This window comes from Oncorhynchus masou, unplaced genomic scaffold (genome assembly GCF_036934945.1).
Source record: "Oncorhynchus masou masou isolate Uvic2021 unplaced genomic scaffold, UVic_Omas_1.1 unplaced_scaffold_704, whole genome shotgun sequence".
Lineage (NCBI taxonomy): Eukaryota > Metazoa > Chordata > Actinopteri > Salmoniformes > Salmonidae > Oncorhynchus > Oncorhynchus masou.
The window spans coordinates 345,028-360,277 of record NW_027013502.1 but is presented as its reverse complement, the minus strand read 5'-3'; the positions used below and the strand labels follow the sequence as shown (position 1 = coordinate 360,277).

The following is a 15,250-nucleotide window of genomic DNA, read 5'->3' as shown; positions in this document are numbered from 1 at the left end:
CCGATAGGTGGGAGGGCACACATTCATTAATGCACATTTTATTTTAGGTGTGATGTCATTACTCAAAGCTATTTTTTTTTGAGACAAGATAGTTCATTGGAAACGCACCCTAGCAGGTCAAATTGACTTGTTGTGGACAGTGGCGATTTTAGCATGTACATTTTGGTGGGGCAAAAAAACTAAATATTTTGAGTGCATGTCAGCAAAGCCACTAGACACAACAAAACAGTAAACAATCCATTAATTTCACTATAACGATGACACACGGTGCCCACAAACTGTTAGGACCTACATAAAGCAACACCTTACCACTGCTACACTTGGCTATCAACAGAGCCTTGTCTGGCAGCGAAACAGTCAGCCTCATTTACTGCCTTTTTTAAAAACATAGCTGATATGGCTGACTTGCTGAAACAAATGTGGCTTCTACTGACAATTATGATGTACAAACTATGGCATCAGGGGACGAGAAGCGGCAATCCATCATTTCGATTAATACAATAATGAGCCATCTAGGACTGATGTAGTCATTATAACTATCTGTTTATTCAGAACATGGGCCGTTCTTACAGTGTTCTCCCTGTACACCAAGTCAGGCGTAGGATAAATAAAGAGACATACAAGTGTAACAGTATAATTTTAAACCGTCCCCTCACGCGAACCAGGGACCTTCTGCACACATCAACAACAGTCACCCAACAACAGAGCAAGGGGAACTACTACTTCAAGGTCTCAGAGCAAGTGACGTCACCGATTGAAACGCTATTTAGCGCGAACCACCGCAAACTAAGCTAGCGTTTCACATCTGTTACACTCACCCCCCCTTTTGACCTCTTCCTTTTCCGCAGCAACCAGTGATCCAGGTCACGGCACCAATGTAACAGTATAACTTTAGACCGTCCCCTCGCCCATACCCGGGCGCGAAATAGGGACCCTCTGCACACATAAACAACTGACACCCACGAAGCATCGTTACCCATCGCTCCACAAAAGCCGCGGCCCTTGAAGAGCAAGGGGAACTACTACTTCAAGGTCTCAGAGCAAGTGACGTCACCAATTGAAACGCTATTTAGCGCACCGCTAACTAAGCTAGCCGTTTCACATCCGTTACACAAGCAGACAATGAAATCTCGTACAATATTAGATTGCATTTCTCGAAAACAGGTTATAGGCTACATGTGCACCACCAAGTCAGAACGGTAACGTTAGGTGAAATTAAGAGGTGAAAATAGACCAAATTATTAGGGTGGGTTAGATGGGCTACTAACATCTTACTACACAACATACACTTAGTATTACTTTCTTAGCTACAGTATACATCTCTCCCTGGAATATTACACCATTTATACAGCAGCATATAAGACATTTTTGGATTCACCTTGTTGTGCTCACTTGAACAAGATGGTGGAGCGACGGGCCTTCGTGGACAAATGTTGTCATCAAAGAAAGAGAAAGAGGCTGGATTTCCAATTCCGAATGAGATGACCATTCAAAACGTATTTTCCCTGTCAGAGCTCCATTATTCCCCTCTTCCCAGTTGCACTGCTTGCAGTTCGGCCCTGTCACCGATTCCTTCCTAACCACTCTTTGTTGAGTTTGCGATGTCCAACTTGTTGTGTAATGTTTATGTCCAATGGCCGATGAGCGCCGACACGTTTGATCTATAATGTCTCTTCATTATTTCCTTGACGTCTCTTATCAAAAGGGACACCTTTTATTTTTTCTAAAATTCCTCGCCTTTGATTTTCTACAAAGACACTGCAGGTAGCCTAGTGGTTAGAGTGCAGGGGCGGCGGAGGATGGAGCCTAGTGGTTAGAGTGCAGAGGGCGGCAGGTAGCCTAGTGGTTAGAGTGCAGGGGCGGCAGGTAGCCTAGTGGTTAGAGTGCAGGGGCGGCAGGTAGCCTAGTGGTTAGAGTGCAGGGGCTAGTGGCAGGTAGCCTAGTGGTTAGAGTGCAGGGGCGGCAGGTAGCCTAGTGGTTAGAGTGCAGGGGCGGCAGGTAGCCTAGTGGTTAGAGTGCAGGGCGGCAGGTAGCCTAGTGGTTAGAGTGCAGGGGCGGCAGGTAGCCTAGTGGTTAGAGCAGTGGACTAGTCACCAAAAGGTTGCACGATCAAATCCCCGAGCTGACAAGGCAAAAAATATGTTGTTCTGCCCCTGAACAAGGCAGTTAACCCACTGTTCCTAGGCTTTCATTGAAAATAAGAATTTGTTCTAAACTGACCTGCCTAGTTAAATAAAGATAATTTTTATTTTATGTTTAGGGTAACTGCCTCCTTATTTTCAAGCATGGTGGCGGCTGCATCATGGCATGGGTATGCTTGTCATTGTCAAAAACTGAGGCGTTTTTCAAGATGTGTGGTGGAGCTAAGCAGAGGCAAAATCCTAGAGAAAAACCTGGTTCAGTCTGCTTTCCACCAGACACCGGGAGAGGAATTGACCTTTCATCAGGACAATAACCCACAACACAAAGCCAAATATACACTGGAGTTGCTTACCAAGAAGACAGTGAATGTTCCTGAGTTTTGACTTAAACATGCTTGAAAATCTATGGCAAAATAATACAAAAAAATGGCTGTCTAGTCATGATCCCCAACACCTTGACAGAGCTTGAGTAGTTTTTGAAAAGAATAATGGACAAATATTGCACAATGTAGGTGTGCATAGCTCTTACGAGACTTACCTAAGACTCACAGCTGTAATCACTGCCAACGGTGCTTCTAACCTGTATTGACTCATTAGGGTGAATACTTATTAGAGGTTTATTTTTCCTTCATCTTAAAAAAAATATAAATAAATGTTAAGACATTTCCACTTTGACATTACAGAGTATTTTGTGGACTTTAATTCCACTTTGTAACACAATATAATGTGAAGAAAACCAGGGGGGGTGTAGACTTCCTATATGCACTGAATGTACAATATTGGAAAGTATTTTCAGTGTTAGATTTCTAAACCATCTGGAATTAAAGCCATGGAAACGTAGATCTGGACGTGAATCAGTATCCAGAGCAGTGACATGAAACACATTTTCAAGAGGACCAAGGGGGAGGAATCTTTTATAATTGTTTTAAAAGTGAAAGGTGAAAGGTCAAGGAATCCACTGCACTTGCCTGTAGATCTGTAGCTCCTATGGATAGGAAGGTATTGAAGATTAAACCCATCACAGGAAATATTCATGTAAAATCAGTTCAATGAAAATGGCAATTCTACTGGGTGTACTATAGAGGAGGGAGGTCAGTCAGTGGTTTTAGAGAATTGTATGATGTTGTTTGGACAGCTGGAAGCGGTTTGAGAATTGGACCTGCACGTGATTTAATAACCACAGCTGTAATAGGATGAATATTAATGAATTTTGAAAAAGTAATATTTTTTATTTTATTTGTTTTTTATTTTAAATTTTCCCCCTCTTTTTTTCTCCCCAATTTCGTGGTGTCCAATTGTTAGTAATTACTATCTCGTCTCATCGCTACAACTCTCTGGGCTCGGGAGAGACAACAGTCGAAAGCCATGCGTCCTCCGAAACACAACCCAACCAAGCCGCACTGCTTCTTAACACAGCGCGCCTCCAACCCGTAAGCCAGCCGCACCAATGTGTCAGAGGAAACGCCGTGCACCTGGCAACCTTGGCTAGCACGCACTGCGCCCAGCCCGCCACAGGAGTCGCTGGTGCGCAATGAGACCAGGACATCCCTACCGGCCAAACCCTCCCTAACCCGGATGACGCTAGGCCAATTGTGCATCGCCCCACGGACCTCCCGGTCGCGGCTGGGTGCGAACCAAGCCTCTGGTGGCACAGCTGGCGCTGCGATGCAGTGCCCTAGACCACAGCGCCACCCGGGAGGCCCCTAAAGAGTAAAACACTGTGATAATGTGGAAGCTCGTAAAAATGATCATTATGGGCCTCCTGAGTGGCGCAGCGCTCTGCGGTACTACAGATCCTGGTTCGATTCCGGGTTGTGTTGCAGGAGGCCGCGACCAGGAGACCCATGAGGCGACACACAATTGGCCCAGTGTCTTCCGGGGTAGGGGAGGGTTTGACCGGCCGGGATGTCCTCGTCCCATCGCTCTCTAGCGACCCCTGTGGCGGGCCGGGCGCATGCACACCGACACGGTCTCCAGGTGTACGGTGTTTCGTTCCGACACATTGGTGCGTCTGGCATCCGGGTTAAGCGTTGTGTCAGGAAGCGGTGCAGCTTGGTGGGGTCGTGTTTCGGAGGACACGGCTATCGACCTGCACCTCTCCTCTCCCGAGTCTGTATGGGAGTTGCCGCGATGGGACAAGACTGGTCCCTGTGTGATATGATAAAGACTAGTCTGTACTGCAGGTCTCTGTGTGATATGATAAAGACTAGTCTGGACTGCAGGTCTCTGTGTGATATGATAAAGACTAGTCTGTACTGCAGGTCTCTGTGTGATATGATAAAGACTAGTCTGGACTGCAGGTCTCTGTGTGATATGATAAAGACTAGTCTGGACTGCAGGTCTCTGTGTGATATGATAAAGACACTGGTCTGTACTGCAGGTCTCTGTGTGATATGATAAAGACTAGTCTGGACTGCAGGTCTCTGTGTGATATGATAAAGACTAGTCTGGACTGCAGGTCTCTGTGTGATAAGATATAGACACTAGTCTGGACTGCAGGTCCCTGTGTGATATGATAAAGACACTAGTCTGTACTGCAGGTCTCTGTGTGATATGATATAGACACTAGTCTGGACTGCAGGTCTCTGTGTGATAAGATATAGACACTAGTCTGGACTGCAGGTCCCTGTGTGATATGATAAAGACACTAGTCTGGACTGCAGGTCTCTGTGTGATATGATAAAGACACTAGTCTGGACTGCAGGTCTCTGTGTGATAAGATATAGACACTAGTCTGGACTGCAGGTCTCTGTGTGATATGATAAAGACACTAGTCTGGACTGCAGGTCTCTGTGTGATATGATAAAGACACTAGTCTGACTGCAGGTCTCTGTGTGATATGATAAAGACTAGTCTGTACTGCAGGTCTCTGTGTGATATGATAAAGCACTAGTCTGGTCTGGACTGCAGGTCTCTGTGTGATATGATAAAGACTAGCCTGTACTGCAGGTCTCTGTGTGATATGATAAAGACACTAGTCTGGTCTGTACTGCAGGTCTCTGTGTGATATGATAAAGACTGCACTAGCCTGTACTGCAGGTCTCTGTGTGATATGATATAGACACTAGTCTGGACTGCAGGTCTCTGTGTGATATGATAAAGACACTGGTCTGTACTGCAGGTCTCTGTGTGATATGATAAAGACTAGTCTGGACTGCAGGTCTCTGTGTGATATGATAAAGACACTAGTCTGTCTGGACTGCAGGTCTCTGTGTGATATGATAAAGACACTAGGTCTGTACTGCAGGTCTCTGTGTGATATGATATAGACTAGTCTGGACTGCAGGTCTCTGTGTGATATGATAAAGACACTGGTCTGTACTGCAGGTCTCTGTGTGATATGATAAAGACACTAGTCTGTACTGCAGGTCTCTGTGTGATATGATAAAGACACTAGTCTGTACTGCAGGTCTCTGTGTGATATGATAAAGACACTAGCAGTCTGTAAGATTTCAAGTCATTTCAACAAATGGAATATAGGACATAAATAAATATTTACAATTATCTTACCTTGTCATAACCAATAAGCTAAGAACCTATTAGCATACTCAAATGTTTTTGTTGTTAAACTTAATCCTTATGTTGTCTCTCTGTCTCTCTCAGGGGGAGGACACTGACTGTCTGATATCATGGATCAGACTCCTCAGTCCCTCGCTCCAGTCCAGCATTCTGGTCCTTCGTTCTCCATTACCCCTCAACCTGCCCCTACACCGTCCTCCATTATGGCTCAACCTGCCCCTACACCGTCCTCCATCATGGCTCAACCTGCCCCTACACCGTCCTCCATCATGGCTCAACCTGCCCCTACACCGTCCTCCATCATGGCTCAACCTGCTCATCCACCGTCCTCCATTATGGCTCAACCTGCTCATCCACCGTCCTCCATTATGGCTCAACCTGCTCACCCACCGTCCTCCATTATGGCTCAGGGTGGTTCTGTTGTCGCTGCACCCCAACTTGTTGGCTGCAGTGTTGCAGGTTCAGTCTATCAACACATCAGTGTTACTATCCCTTCACATGGTGGTGGTAAGACAACTCTTTATTTATTTTGTAGCTCAACAAAAACAAGACCAGTTATTACAGACATGTTGATTAGTTAATATGCAGTGTCCCTGTCAAATAATACAATACAATTAAGCTAATATTTTGTGTTCAGAAAGGGTACGACAGTTGAACTAAGCTCATGAGGTATTTGTAAGTTGTATTCTTCAAGAATCAATGGGTATACAGGATATAATTAATTTTAAAGTCCAAAAATGGATGTACCAATTGTAGACTAACACACACACACACACAAACACACTCATAAGGTACGCCCATGCATGAAATTGGACTTTGAAACCAGTAACTGAAGGTATTGTGTTGTTATGTTACTGAATACTGCAGATTAAATGATAGATACGTCATACATCCCACGACACTAACAATTTTCTTTCCTCATTAGATGAAGATCTGCCAAAAGTCAAGGACAAACACAAGTCCAACATGAAGAGGAAGTTTGGGAGCATCTTTGAGGGGCTTGGAAAACGGGGAAACCCAACATTGCTTGACAAGATCTACACAGAGCTCTACATCACAGCTGGGGAGAGTGAAGGTGTTAATAAGGAGCATGAGGTATGGCAGATTGAAGATACGGCTCGGACCAAAGCATTTCAAGACGATGCAATAAACTGCAATGACATCTTTAGATCTTTCCACCCTAAGACAGAGGAACATAATGACAAATCCAAATCCAGACAAATGTTACCCATCAGAACTGTGCTGACGAAGGGCATCGCTGGCATCGGAAAAACAGTCTCCGTGCAGAAGTTCATCCTTGACTGGGCAGAAGGAATAGCCAATCAGGATGTAGATTTTGTCTTCACACTTCCATTTAGGGACTTGAATTTGATCACAGATGACTGCAATCTCTTGGAACTCCTGAGTGACTTCCACCCTGAACTAACAGATATGCAGGACGCAAAGAAGGTGGTCGACGGTAAAGTTGTATTCATCTTTGATGGCCTCGATGAAAGCCAACTTCCACTGTGTTTCCATAACAACAAGAGGTGGTCTAATGTAACCAAGACAACATCAGTGGACGTGCTGCTGACAAACCTCATCAAGGGGAATCTGCTTCCTGAAGCTCTCCTCTGGATAACCTCCCGACCAGCAGCAGTTGATAAGATACCCTCTGACTGTTTTGACCGTGTCACTGAAGTTCGAGGATTCAACAACCCACAGAAGGAAGAATACTTCAAGAAGAGATTCAGTGATGATGAGAACATGGCCAGCAAAATCATCTCCCACATAAAGACATCAAGGAGCCTCCACATCATGTGCCACATACCGGTCTTCTGTTGGATTACTGCCATGGTTCTTGGGAAAATGTTGAGTGAAAATGCCCATGGAAAACCCCCTAAAACTTTGACTGAGATGTACATACACTTCCTACTCACTCTGACAAACATGAAGAACAAGAAGTACCATGGGGAAAACCAACCAGATCCTCGTAATCTGTCAGAGTCTGACGTACAGATCATTCTGAAACTTGGAAGGCTTGCCTTCCAAAACCTGGCAAAGAGCAATTTGGTGTTTTCTGAAGACTATTTGAGAGAGTGTGGCATTGATATCAACGAAGCCTTCTTGCTCTCAGGGATGTGCACAGAGATCTTCAGAGAGGAGGATCCAATGTTTCAAGCAAAGATGTACAGCTTTGTGCATCTCACCATTCAAGAGTTCTTCGCAGCACTCTATGTTGCTTACTCATATGCCAGTGAAAATGTCAACCCATTGAGTTTAAGAGACTACCAAGAGTTGCCAAGAACAAATGACAGTGATTCTCAGGGATGATGACTGCAGAGATGAGACTGAAGGGATGATGACTACTGGGATGATGACGGCCCAGGGAGGATGACTGAGGGATGATGGCTACAGTGATGACTGCAGGGATGATGACTGCAGGGACGAGACTGCAGGGACGATGACCAAGAACAATGACGGCAGGGATGATGACTGCAGGGATGATGGCTACATGACTGCAGGGCGATGACTACAGGGATGATGACTGCAGGGACGATGCCTGCAGGGACGATGCCGGCAGGGATGATGGCGGCAGGGAGGATGACTGCAGACGATGGCTACAGTGGCGATGGCACAACGATGACTGCAGGATGATGACTACAGGGATGAGCAGCGATGAAGATGACGATGACTGCATGACTTGCAGAGGATGACTGCAGGGAGGATGACTGCAGGGATGATGACTGCAGGGACGATGACTGCAGGGATGATGACTGCAGGGAGGATCACCAGGGATTATGACAGGCTCTTCCTCCGCATGACTTGCAGAGGAGTGCAGTGGATTCTTTGAACAGCGAGATCTCCGCTTCCTTCTGGGCATCTCCAATCAGATACTCTTGAAAAGCCTAAAGCTCCAGACAAAGGGAGACACAGAGAGCATCCAGAAGACCATTCAGTACATCAAAGATAGGCTTTCAGACAAAAAGCAAAGACCATTTCCCTCCCCAGAGAGGTGCATCAATCTCTTTCTCTGTTTGATTGAGTTGAACGATCCCTTGTTTGTGAATTAAATGAACCTCTTAATAAATGGATCACTAGTCACCTTCAGTAATGCAACATTAATAAAGTTTACATATCTTACATTACTCATATCACATGTATGTTCTGTATTTTATACCATTTAGTGCACCTTGTCTATGCTAATCGGCCATCACTCATCCATATACTTATATGTGCATATTCTCTTTCACCCCTTTAGATTTGTGTGTATTAGGAATTGTTAGATTACTTGTATTAGGTAGTTGTTGGGGAATTGTTAGATTACTTGACCAATAACATCTGACCAATAACATCTGCTAACCCTGTGTATGTGAGCATTAACATCTGCTAACCCTGTGTATGTGAGCAATAACATCTACTAACCATGTGTATGTGACCAATAACATCTGCTAACCATGTGTATGTGACCAATAACATCTGCTAACCATGTGTATGTGAGCAATAACATCTGCTAACCATGTGTATGTGAGCAATAACATCTGCTAACCATGTGTATGTGAGCAATAAAATTGGATTTGATTTGAAATTTGATTTGGTACGGCTAAGAGAGAAACACTCAGGCTCATCGACTGTAGTCAGTGCAAGATGACAGCCTGACAGACACGGCTGTGTGAGATGACAGCCTGACAGACACGGCTGTGTGAGATGACAGCCTGACAGACACGGCTGTGTGAGATGACAGCCTGACAGACACGGCTGTGTGAGATGACAGCCTGACAGACACGGCTGTGTGAGATGACAGCCTGACAGACACGGCTGTGTGAGATGACAGCCTGACAGACACGGCTGTGTGAGATGACAGCCTGACTTTCCCACAGAAGAAACGGAAGAAACTTTAGGAGGCCAAAGCGTAAGGAAACGGAGCAGCTTTATTCCAGAGACCAACAGGAGGTGACAGGGGACAACTCTCGCAGCTCATGCAAGCAACATTTCACTTACAGCGCTGTGCCATCATCGCTAGTCCAGCATTTAAGATAGCCGAGCTGAAGAGTAAGTGGCCATACCGCTTCACACAGAAGGAACTCTACAACCACTTCAGGAATCAATCCTGGAATAAATGTCTCAATCCTGGAATAAATGGTCTCAATCCTGGAATAAATGGTGGTCTCAATCCTGGAATAAATGGATGCAACGATGGCAGAAAACAAGGAAAGATTATCATCAGGGACACTTTTTCCTTGTCAATCAACAAATGAATTGGTGAAATCAACAGTCAGAAATAGGGTTAACCAGTCACGCCTTTATTAATGCCTATTTCAAAGAAGGTTGGATGCAATGGAAACACAGGTTGTATGAGTTTTACATTCATCTGCCAGCCCACCATAAGATATTTGATTTTAAATGTGGTCACTCTAGAAGATTAAAATGATGATGTGCCAAATGTTCAAAATATGAGAATTGAAAGTTATAGAATTGATTGTTTTCTATCTTTCAGGTGTCAGACAGATGTGGATCGATTTTCCGGACTCACCAACACTGATTGTTCAAGGTGGACAGATGTGGAGGATTCCTTCTGCCGGACTCACCAACACTGATTGTTCAAGGTGGAAGTGTCGATCTCACCTAGCCTGACTCAGGCACATTGTTCAAGGTGGACAGATGTGGATCGATTCCTCTGCCGGACTCACCAACACTGATTGTTCAAGGTGGAAGTGTCGATTCCTCTGCCGGACTCACCAACACTGATTGTTCAAACAGATGTGGAGGATGATTCCCTGCCGGACTCACCAACACTGATTGTTCAAGGTGGACAGATGTGGAGGGATCGATTCCTCTGCCGGACTCACCAACACTGATTGTTCAAGGTAGTGTATCCAATAAGACTTTCTGTGTGAGAAATTGTTTTTAGACAGGGCCTTACTATAGCAATGTTTCACAGAGGTAACATTTTATTTTATTATTTCACCTTTATTATTTCACCTTTATTTAACCAGGTTACGCCAGTTGAGAACAAGCTCTTATTTACAACTGCGACCTGGCCAAGATAAAGCAAAGCAGTGAGACACAAACAACAACACAGAGTTACACATGGAATAAACAAACGTACAGTCAATAACACAATAGAAAAAGTCAATATACAGTGAATGGTGAAACATAAATGTGATCTGATTCAAGGTGACACAATGGATGATAAGCATGGAGAAGGAGGTGGTGATGTCAGCAGGGAGAAGGAGGTGGTGATGTCAGCAGGGAGAAGGAGGTGGTGATGTCAGCAGGGAGAAGGAGGTGGTGATGTCAGCATGGAGAAGGAGGTGGTGATGTCAGCAGGGAGAAGGAGGTGGTGATGTCAGCAGGGAGAAGGAGGTGGTGATGTCAGCAGGGAGAAGGAGGTGGTGATGTCAGCAGGGAGAAGGAGGTGGTGATGTCAGCAGGGAGAAGGAGGTGGTGATGTCAGCAGGGAGAAGGAGGTGGTGATGTCAGCATGGAGAAGGAGGTGGTGATGTCAGCATGGAGAAGGAGGTGGTGATGTCAGCAGGGAGAAGGAGGTGGTGATGTCAGCAGGGAGAAGGAGGTGGTGATGATGTCAGCAGGGAGAAGGAGGTGGTGATGTCAGCAGGGAGAAGGAGGTGGTGATGTCGGCGTGGAGAAGGAGGTGGTGATGTCGGCAGAGAGAAGGAGGTGGTGATGTCGGCAGAGAGAAGGAGGTGGTGATGTCGGCAGAGAGAAGGAGGTGGTGATGTCGGCATGGAGAAGGAGGTGGTGATGTCGGCATGGAGAAGGAGGTGGTGATGTCGGCATGGAGAAGGAGGTGGTGATGTCGGCATGGAGAAGGAGGTGGTGATGTCGGCGTGGAGAAGGAGGTGGTGATGTCGGCGTGGAGAAGGAGGTGGTGATGTCGGCGTGGAGAAGGAGGTGGTGATGTCGGCGTGGAGAAGGAGGTGGTGATGTCGGCGTGGAGAAGGAGGTGGTGATGTCGGCATGGAGAAGGAGGTGGTGATGTCGGCGTGGTGATGTCGGCGTGGAGAAGGAGGTGGTAATGTCGGCGTGGTGATGTCGGCATGGAGAAGGATATGGTGATGTCGGCGTGGAGAAGGAGGTGGTGATGTCGGCGTGGAGAAGGAGGTGGTGATGTCGGCGTGGAGAAGGAGGTGGTGATGTCGGCGTGGAGAAGGAGGTGGTGATGTCGGCGTGGAGAAGGAGGTGGTGTTGTCGGTCCACTCCAACTTAGTGGCAGCGCTGGCAGCTTCTTTTCTCCTCATTCTGCACCTTCAGTCTGCAGTACCAAGGAGGAGGCTTCACGCACCTTAGAGTTCATCCAAAGGTCACCAAGAAGATGCTTCTTTTCTCCTCTTTCTGCACCTTCTGTCTGCAGTACCAAGGAGGAGGCTTCACGCACCTTAGAGTTCATCCAAAGGTCACCAAGAAGATGCGTCTTTTCTCTGGGGAGAATGCCACTGGGGGAGGGGCTTTAAACTGAGGCGTTTAGTATCACAGCTTGGTTTGGCAGGTTCATTGAGTCAAGATATGTTGATAAGTTTGTAAGGTTCCTTTGTCCAGAGCATAACCACTGGGGACAATGTACAGAGGTAATGCCGGATGCTTCAGACACTATTGAAGACATCAGGGGACATGAGCATCTTTCTAACATGTTGCCTGGATGCGCTCTTTGTTTTCACAGATGTTTTGCTGGAATCAATCCATCCGCCACAGCAGAGATCGTCAGCAAGAAAACACAAAGTAGTGGAGAAGAAGAGACACTATTAGTGTACGTCTGTACTCTGCTCAGGAAGATAATGGACTTTGAACAACTACAGGCTAGTTCCTCCTGGGATAAACATTTCAGTTATTTTAGTCAATTGTGACCTGCTCAAGTTAAGTGGTTTGTCACTGGGGTTGACTCTTTTTTTGTGTTTTACACCTTATGTTTTTGAAAATGATCCAGTATGAACTGAAATGGACACATTGTCGAGGAAGTAATGCTACTCTGGATGTTTGGAAATGTCTGGCATTTACTCAACTTGAGTAGGCAACACTTATTGAAGCTTGAGTATGTAGTTTTGGGAAGGGCATAATAAGAAATCTGTGAATAAGACAAAATATCCACCGAGATCTTTTCTAACCATAATCTCACATGATTAAAAAGTCCAACGACCCTTACCAATACTACATACTCTGTGTTTAACCTGGGAGTGAAGGTAATGACAAGCCTCCTAATAAAATTCTAATTAATTACTTAATGTAATTTTCTGGATTTTTGTTTTAGATTCCGTCTCTCACAGTTGAAGTGTACCTATGATAAAAATTACAGACCTCTACATGCTTTGTAAGTAGGAAAACCTGCAAAATCGGCAGTGTATCAGATACTTGTTCTCCCCACTGTGTATTTGTTTTAAGCTCAAAGCGAGGCAATGCAATTTCTGAGTTACCTTTGTCTGAAAGGTTACTTTCATTTCAAAAGCTAAGATACATACAGTAAACCAGTGCCGTTCTTATCTGTAATACTGTCACTTCCTGAAACAGTAATAAACACGCCCCTTTTTCAGGACCTTGATCTATTCTGACGATGGATACATTTGGAACCCTTTTGTTGAAACAAAATGGCTTCGTTATCTGAATGCAGAATAGCCTTGTGACAAACTATCATTGTTTTTATGTCACATACAAGCTGGAATATAATTAAACATTTTGCGCATTTTTTTTTTTTCAATTTGTAAAGTAAGATGCTTCTCAGTTTTGTAGATGGGGTGGTTGAATCCATCCTAACTAATGATATAATGGAAACCCTTGTTTTGGTGAAGTTATATTATACCAATACTATTAAGAGTAACAATTGTATTCTGTCCCGATGAATCAGGTTTACACCTGTTGATAGGTGTTAGGGGAAAGGTGTAGGTTTGTAATGGAGGCGTTTGTGATGCAGCCCATGTGGCTACAGTTACTGGCACGGTGATGTTGTTCTATGGGAGCTTGTTGAATGTGTTTATTGTCTCTTTATGTGGTTTGTTTACATTAAAACATGCTCAAGACCATATTATTTGTATTGTGTTTACTTGTTTTGGTAATGCAAATGTTTTAGAAGTTTACAGTACAATTGGCATATTTTGTCTGTAAATGTCATATGTTACTGTAAAAGCACATGCAACAGAACTAGTTTTACAGCAAAAAGACAAATGTAAATTACAGTAATTTAATTCCTATACAAGTAATTACTGTGAAATAGAATAATAATAATAATATATTGTAATTAGAAAGGTGTAAAAAAATACAGCAAATGTCTGTTATTTATAAACAGTAAGTTATTGTAGTATGTATGTTTTAATTCTAATTTGCAGTAAATCACTGTTGTTTTACCATGCTTGTACTGGCAACTTGTTTGCAGTTAATTTACTGTAATTTCTACAGTCAATTGTAGCCTACATCAGAGTCTTATTTGTGTTACCATTATGAAGGTAGTCGGTAGGCTTCAAGTCGTAGGCTGAATGTGGTGAAGTTGGTTTCATTTTGGATAGATCGGAGTCCCCTTTCTTGTAAAAAAAAACAACAGCATATTTTTATGATACAAAACAATTTCTGATTTAATATTTGATGTTGTGCTATCATTGTTTGTTGCCTCTCGTTGTGTCAACAGACAACAAGGCTCATTCCTGACACTGTTTGTGTCTCTATAATGGAGTTCCATTATCATGGACGGGACTCATCAGTCTCTTGTTCCAGCTCAGGACTCCGGTCCCTCGTCCTCCATTACGGCTCAACCTGTTCTTCCGCAGTCCTCCATCATGGCTCGGGGGGCGGTTCACATGCTTTATATCTCTGTTTTTTATTTTACGAACAAAGACCATAAAGATATTTACGGAGATAAATAAGAGCTTTAATAAAAGAGCTTGAGTGTTTCCTCTCTGTCTCTCTACAGAGACAAGTCATCCAGCTACTGGTGAGTCACACAGAAATGTGTTCATTCTCAAAGGAAATGGAGAAACACATTGAGTGAGTTTCAGTGAACCTCTGTATTATTTGGGTTGAACAGATACAGGGCTGCTTAAATAACACCCCATTTTAATCTCCATTATAGTTCACTTTTCGTCTGCATTTACAACCCAGCGGTGGCCTGATCCTGTTGAAAGTGGATGTATTACATGCTGACATCATGAATTGACCTTGCAGAGAAGTCACACATTTGAATCTTCACCTGATGAGGCTGCGCAGCATCCTCTACGTTGGGAGAACGAGGTTAAGTACTGTACAAAAACAACCTATGATGAGTCAACCTGCATGAAGAACACGTGGTTCGGTTTAGGCATTGTCATTCATTTAGCATTTGGCGATGTGAAACCGACCAGACCAAATGAAAACATACTATGTAGCAAATAAACAAACTGACTAGAACTATAGCAAACTAACTTTGTGTGAAAACGCCCATAGTGACATATAACAGACACTAGAACGGCACACTCAGACTAACAAACTACTCAATAGCTGTATATATTTTCTCATTAGAAGGAGACCTGCACGGCCGGAAAAACAACAAGTCCAACACGAGGAAGAAGTTTGGGAACATCTTTGAGGGCAAAACGTGGAAATCCAGCATTGCTCAACGAGATCTATACAGA

The 15,250-nt window shown here is 44.3% G+C and overlaps 1 protein-coding gene across 1 annotated transcript; it reads left to right on the top strand.

The window, feature by feature from the left end:
- The first annotated feature begins 5,746 nt into the window (after positions 1-5,746).
- LOC135537053 (NLR family CARD domain-containing protein 3-like) lies at positions 5,747-7,973 on the top strand. The gene is made up of 2 exons (XM_064963267.1): positions 5,747-6,167; positions 6,586-7,973. The coding sequence occupies exons 1-2, from the start codon at positions 5,771-5,773 to the stop codon at positions 7,971-7,973; spliced, it is 1,785 nt and encodes a 594-aa protein (XP_064819339.1). The 5' UTR covers positions 5,747-5,770.
- Positions 7,974-15,250: the final 7,277 nt, after the last annotated feature.

Coding starts and splice junctions, on each gene's coding strand:
- LOC135537053 (XM_064963267.1), top strand. CDS start 5,771: ATGGATCAGACTCCTCAGTCCCTCGCTCCAGTCCAGCATTCTGGTCCT. Junction 6,168..6,585: donor TATCCCTTCACATGGTGGTG/GTAAGACAACTC, acceptor TTTCCTCATTAG/ATGAAGATCTGCCAAAAGTC.